At 49.8% G+C, this 7,185-nt stretch overlaps 1 protein-coding gene across 1 annotated transcript; it reads right to left on the bottom strand.

Annotated features, from left to right (window-relative positions):
* Positions 1–4,198: 4,198 nt before the first annotated feature.
* Positions 4,199–5,941, bottom strand: LOC140215837 (solute carrier family 22 member 7-like). Its single transcript, XM_072286146.1, has one exon. The coding sequence runs from the start codon at positions 5,939–5,941 to the stop codon at positions 4,199–4,201; it is 1,743 nt and encodes a 580-aa protein (XP_072142247.1).
* Between the last annotated feature and the right edge of the window lie 1,244 nt (positions 5,942–7,185).

Here is a 7,185-nt window from a genome sequence, read left to right as displayed (position 1 = left end):
ATACCTCAACACTCTCCCAGCCCATTCACTTTCTTCCATATTCCTCAGTCGTTTTTCATAATCAATTTTACTGTGAGCTTACCTCAGTTCAAAACTTGCCCAACCTATATCACCCTGCACAACTTCATTTGTAGTCTTGCCGTGAGCGCCCAATGCGAGGCGTCCCATTGACCTTTGGTTGCCATCGAGTCCTGATTGTACCCCTGATTTCAAGCAAACAACCGCATTTCCAAAAGTAAGTCCTGGAACCATTATACCTGTCCACATGCCCAGGACCACCTCGTACCTATTGTATCCCCATAGCGCTCTGTGCTTCATTATGGCTGCATTTCGCTTCCCTTTACTGTTATTGTTTTTCCCTGTGTTTTCATATATCTATTGCCTTCGTTTATCCATATACCAAGGTATCTATATCCTTTTACCGGAGGTATTTATTGACCCTGTAATGCCACTGTCTGTTCAGTGTTTTCATTGAATACCATAACACCCGATATCCTAACGCTAAATTTCAGACTTGAATTCTCGCATTCCTATCCACAAATATTAGCCAGACGTTGCAAATCACTTTGCTTGTAAGCTAGCGACACAATGTCGTCCGCATAAAATAAACCTGGATGCTTCCGCTTCCTGTAGGACCCGCGCCATCTGTTGGGCCCCAGTTCCATGCGCTGCCGCTTCTTGTGTTCATTGCATTTCGTGCTTCGTACAGTGGTAGTACGGGAGGCTGTACGTCACTCTACTGACCACCAGGCTTCTGACCAGTTTGAGTGTGTCTGCTTCCTTCATGCCGTGTCTTTTCCGCGAGACCCGCGTTATCATGCGGGCCACTTGGTTGGCTGCAGTTTTAAGCAGTGTTAGGGTGTGGGTACATCGTTGGTTCGATTGTATCCACATTCCTAATATCCTGATGAGCGTCTTCTCCGGGATTGGCTGTCCCTCGAGGTGGATGCTCAACTTCATGTTTACTTCCTCTGGGACGGTGCGATTCCTCTTGCCTCGCCATACTCTTAGGAGCTCGGACTTCTCCGTTGAGCAGGCTAGATCTCTTGCCTTGACATATTCCTCTACGCATGTCGCAGCTTCTTGTAATATTTCTTCCTTTTCCCTGAGTGAGCCTTTGGTGACCCATACAGTGATATCGTCGGCGTACATGGCGTGGCGTACGCCGTCGATTTGGTCTAGCTGTTGGACCAGTCCAATCATGGCAACATTGAACAGGATGGGTGGGCTACACAACAGGATGGGCTACACAACAGTCTCGAGGAGCTCCAAGAAGCGCAGATAATCGCGCAAATGCAAAGACTAAAGCTATCGGGAACGGGCAGAAGACTCCTGAGCAGATACGGCGGTGAAGCTACCATAAAGGAGACACAAAGCACGGAGACGATACCGGACGAATACAGAAACACCATCAAAGTAGCACCGATACCCAGCAATATGGACCCGAACCTACACATGGCACGAAGACAAGCAAGAGCAGAGTATGTACAAAGAACACTGGCAACTAGACACGACACAGTGTACGTAGACGCCGCTACCTACACTCAGGACAGAAACCACAAGAAAAGCAAAGTCGCAACGGTGATCAACTCGGACCTAAAAGAAATCACCAGCGCATCAATTCGGAACTGTACGGTAGTTGAGGCCGAAGAGGCAGCCGTGGCTCTAGCGGCAGCGGAGGGCTACCGATCCAACAGGTCCTTAACCATACTCACAGACTCCCAAGCAGCATGCCGCAACTACCTAAACGGCAGTATCAGCCACAGCGCGCTCCGCATCCTCCGCTCAAGTGGCAACACCGTCAACAACCAGGCCAAACACACGATAGTTTGGGTGCCGGGACATACCGACATTACGCGAATCAGGAGGCGGATAGGATAGCTCGAGGGCACGCAACAAACCGAGCATCCAACAATCCCGACCCCGCTGAGGAACCCGAGCCGGTAGCCCAAAGCTATTCAGAGATACTAAACTACTACAGAGGCATCAGACGAAAATACCCGCCCCCTCACAAACAACTAAATAGAGAAGACGCCGTAGCATGGCGGCAGCTACAAACGGGAACATTCCCGTGCCTAAACATGCTAAGCAAGATCTACCCCACGCAGTACGAGAGCAAGTGCCCATGGTGTGGAGACAAACCAACCCTATACCATACCACATGGGCTTGCCAGAAAATAGATGGGCTAGCCATAATAAAAAACCCGAGTGCGGAACAGTGGGAGAGGATGCTATCCAGCGACATCCTGAAAGTCCAACAAAGACTAGTAAGGCGTGTACGCAGGGCAGCTACCCTCAGCGGAGCCCTGGACTAGGGGAACCGACCCTGGAGAGAAGATGGAAGACTCCATCTGAAGCCGCAAAAATCACTGCAAAATAGAGCAAATAAACGTTTTTCATCATCATCATCATCATCTTGTGTTCGTACCACTGTGGAAGGTACAGTTTCCCTTCTCTAAAGTTGGTTCTGTATTCTATGGAGACACGGCGATGGCGGACGCTCGCCCGGGGCCTCATGGATTGCGTGGTAGGTAACTGTGTCCGGCTTGTGGTACACAGTTATAACGCTTACTGGCGACAAGTACGCTGCACCTTTAGGCAGTGCACTAAGCGCTCGCATGTGTCGTTGAGGAGGTCGACCCAAAGCGCCACACGTGTACATCATTCACACTGCGGCTTGGTATGTCTTACAAGAAGTCTGATCCCTCCAATCGTATAGCTTAACGCATTAGCAAATGTGCAGCAGGCTTTCGGCTTCACGTGTTACAGGAGTGTAACATGCTGCCGAACTTTTTACATGTTCGTTTGAGGTATATATTAGACCACGGTGTTCCGTTCTTGTTTTTGTTGTTTGCTTCGTATGCGCCGGAGGGTCACATGCGCATTAGTGAGATGAGCGATTAGTTGCGAAATAAGTCCCAGTTATCCTGGACACTGCGCTTATCAAGGATGGTGCAAAATATGGCCAAACATTCAAAGACACAGTACTGTCAAAATATAGCAGAAAGTGGTCACTTAGACTGGTCAGATCGGGGTGTTCGAATAGCCTGTGAAAGGCACTCACGACAGGGCACTGTCTGCGTGTCGTCCGATTTGTCTGACAACTTTGTGAGCAGCGCGGTAGCGTCCTTCACAGCCGCTGCCAAAACATTCTGCTGGCAGCAGCGCCAATTCGCCTTCCTGATGCGGAGTAGTAGTGAACTACGTCCGGTCGGTGCACATCCTTTGCCGTCACACCCTGGCCATGCATGTGAACTAGGCCTGCGTAGCCATCATGAATCCACACCGACTCGCCCAACTCTCATTGCCCTCCCTTCTCTTCTTCGTTCCTTCCCTTGCCTGCCTGCCCGAATTTTCACGCAATCACTTTTCTCTCTCCCCGTCTGACGGGCTTTGCCCATTAATGAGGGCGCAACTTAGAACCCTTAGAACATAGGTGCACATGAGTAATCTTGGGGAGTTGCGTTAACTGACGCGATATATTCGATGTTGTAAGGAGAGCGCAGCTTAGGGGAACCCTTCAGCATAGGTACACATGAGTAATCTTGGGGAGTTGCGTTAACAACAGACGCGGTATATTCAATGTTGCAAAAATTTCTATCAGCGTTTCAATTCCCGAAAGATGCAGTTGATTTTAAAGCTATCTCGTTTTCAACCGTGTCGTCGTCAAAATTGTTATTGCGATTTTCAGTAGCACGTAAGGCTTTTTTTTTTCGAATAGCCATGTGCAAGGATGAAATTAGTTCAATAAAATAGACTGAAAAGGCAAACACGGCGAAATAAGGTAGCCTGGACTCAGAAGCAGCTGCACATTAGACGTAAACGGAAGGCGAAAGGTATAGGCTTAGCTAATCTTATTCTAGGTTCAGGAAAGTTTATCGTACTTTCTTGCGCGATAATTATTCATTGCCTAAACAACGTAGCACGATGAACATCGCAAAAAGGAGCATTATACATACAAATGTTCACAGAAAGCTAGCTATAAAACCATACTATAACACCAGATCATCAATATTTCGGCTAGTCACAGCTTGCGCCTCATGATAGAGGAGATAAAAAAAACGATGCTACGCAGAAACTTCAAGGCTTTCGAAAAAAGAGCAATAAACGACAGAAAAACTACCGTCCTACTTCGAATACCATCCACTAGCAACATTGTGCCTCGCGTAGTGTTCGCTGCACCAAGAGAGCTCGAGCTCTAAGGCTGTAATGATCCGCGTGGTTCCTTCCTCTTGTAACGGCGGCTGCGGCTTGAGTTCGACTTGCTTCCGCTCTCAGAAGAGGTCTTCGTGTTCTTGCGCTCACTGAGCCGCGTTTCGAGCGTGGCCTTCATTAGCTCGATGTTGTGGTGTGTCTGAACGGACAGTTCCTGGGTCGCCATCTTGGTGCACTCGATCGTTGTGGCGGGCGGCAAGATGCGCAGCGTCAGCAACGACGCAAAAAGCAGGACGCCTGCAGCCGCTGGTGCCAGGTACTCGAGGCCGGTGTTATTGAGAAGCGAGGAGAACAGGGCGCATCCGACTCCCAGGCGACCGCAAGCGATAGTCCAACCGACGGCAGTTGCACGCAATGCGGTCGGAAACAGTTCCAAGACATAAACGAAGCAGACGACGGCGCCAGAATAGTACAGCGCTATGTTCGTCTGCAGCAGCGCCTCCGTGGCGACGTCCATCTGGTTGAACACGGTCAGGCAGAGAAGGCACTGCACAACACACAGCGCGGCAAATAGCACGGTGATCACTGTGAGCATGGCCAACTTTCTCATCAGCAAGTGCGCAATCGCATAGACCGTGGAGTTGAATGTGAACGCGATGAACGGAAGCCAAGGCGTGTAGAGTTGTCCTTTAGAGAAGGTGATTGCATATAGGGCGAACGAGTTGGAAAAGAAACAGCCGCACAGGACCAGGGCTCGCCGTCGGATGGAGAACATGCTCAGCAGTTCCTCGGCACACGTGGACTTCCGGCGATTTATCTTCCTGGTAGCGTCAGCCTTGAGCGAATCAACCAGGCACGCTGCGTTCGCCAAGGGAAAGTGGTTTTTTTCGGCAGCAGCGATTACAACGCGCTCTGCTCTCTCATACATCCCGTTAGCTACTAGCCAGCGAGGCGACTCGTTAACCATCAGGAAAGCTGGCAGCACAACCAACGCTGGCAGAATGAAAACACACAGCTTTCGTTCCCAGCGCAGGTTCCAAGGCACCAAGAAAAAGAACCACGAATCGGACGCCAACAGACCGAGCGTGACGCTTACAGCTATGTTGAGCGGCCTCTTGTCGTGGATCGTAACCTCGAAAAGGGAGATGGCGGAGGAGGTCAAGGTCAATAACGCGCTGCCCGAGCTGAAGAACTTGACTACCGCGTGTGCTACGTAGTCGTTTGACAGGCAAATCGCAACTGTTGAGACAAGGAGCACCCCAACCGCCGACAGAAGCACGGGAACCCGGCCGATGGTGTCCGCGAAATGTCCGGCTGTCAAGACGAACACAGCGGGTCCGGTGTTTTGAATCGCATACATGATGGTGATGAGTGCCTTTCTTCCGCAGACCATGTTCCACTTACTCACAGCCGTCCTGTTGGCCCACTCTTCGTCGTACTCCCACTCTTGGCAGGGCACGGTCTGCGTGTCGTTAGGGTCGTGCGGGTCCTCGTAGACAACGCACCGTCCGATCTGTCCGCCGACTTCGCGAGCAGCGGTCGCGACCTTCAAGGCAGCTGCCGAATCGCTGGTGTGCGGCTGCTTGCACCTGTATTGCACGCCTTTTGAGATCAGCGGGAAAGCCAAGGCGTGGATGTTCGCCAAGAAGGCGCCGAGTGCGCAGAGCAGCATCAGCCGCTTCTGGAACGTGCCGTGTCCGAAGGCGTCATTACAGTCAAAATATTCACTGGTAAACAAGTCCCTCAAGGTTGGCCTGGCTGGAATGAAAAGGGCTATCCAGTGCATGATGAAATGCGACGGTTGGTCTTCTTTCTGCACTTGGAAAGCACCTGAGAACGCAGACGGGCAATACGAGCCTCCGACAACGCTCGCGCTTCTTCTTCTTCCTCTTCTTCTTCTTCTACGTCTTCCTTTACTCATGGTGATGATAACGACGATGATCATTCAAAGATGGCACCTACCTACGAGGGATGTTCCGAAGGTAAGTGTCGTCCTTTTTTTTAAAGGAGAAGATGGTACACCAGGGGAAAGAAACAAGCGCCATAACAATCAACGCCGGTTGCTGGCTCAACAACGGAAGGAGCAATTCCACAATTCTTAAACAACGAACTACAGGCGCAAAGGTCGACATTTGTTTACTATCTTTGGAGCCAATCGTAACGGTAGGCCGCCGCGATCCCAATTTTTATAACCTACCTATGTTCTCAACGTACCTATGCACATTACTTTACAATAGTTTTTTAAATCTTAATACATTGCAAAGAAAGCCTATGTTTCGGAATACAGTTGTCCACCTAGCATAAACATTTTATCTAATTTAAGCTTGAAAAAAAAGACACATGTATCGTCTACCGTTAATACGAGATAGCTTTCCCTCAAGTCTAAATATTTTAAGGCAGTTTGTCGTGTGCGTATCATGGCTACGCACGCTTATATCGCATTCCGTTTCTCTACCACGGGTGCGCTTTAAAACCACGGCGCTGCAGTTTTTGCTTTTCTTTTCTTTCTTCTTCTCCGCCCTTAAACTGGCTCTCTTAACTATACTACACGCAGAGACAAAGCAACAGCGCGCGCATGCGATCCCATAGATGAGATGAATATATATATATATATATATATATATAGAAAACTATCAGTCATAGCTCTCGTAGTATAGCCCTCTGGGCCGTTTCCTTTTTTTTTTTTTTTTTCGAAAGTAGTCCTATTAGGGTTATTATAGTTACACGAAGGTATTTCGCCCTCATCAGCAGCAGTCCTTGGTATAGTTATTCTGGTGGCTAGCTTCCCACGCTATGCGTGCCGCCATCGCACCTGGTTACGCTTTTCCTAGGCGCTAGAGTTATGCTTTGTCCGCGCAACCTTGAGCGATCGGAAAGCGCGTTTCCCCCTCTTGGCCGGCGGAGAAGGGAGGCTTCGTTCCGGCCGCGAAGCTCTCCACATCTCTGTAAGGTGCCTTGTGGATGTCTCGCGCTGACGATGCCCTCTCGGTGAGCGCATATTTCCCCCCCCCCTCATCTTTTAAAAGGTTC

Source organism: Dermacentor andersoni, chromosome 2, assembly GCF_023375885.2.
Source record: "Dermacentor andersoni chromosome 2, qqDerAnde1_hic_scaffold, whole genome shotgun sequence".
Taxonomy (NCBI): domain Eukaryota; kingdom Metazoa; phylum Arthropoda; class Arachnida; order Ixodida; family Ixodidae; genus Dermacentor; species Dermacentor andersoni.
This window is presented reverse-complemented; position numbering and strand designations above follow the sequence as displayed.

Excerpts from the sequence above, each read along its gene's own strand:
- LOC140215837 (XM_072286146.1), bottom strand. The coding sequence starts at position 5,941 with ATGCACTGGATAGCCCTTTTCATTCCAGCCAGGCCAACCTTGAGGGAC.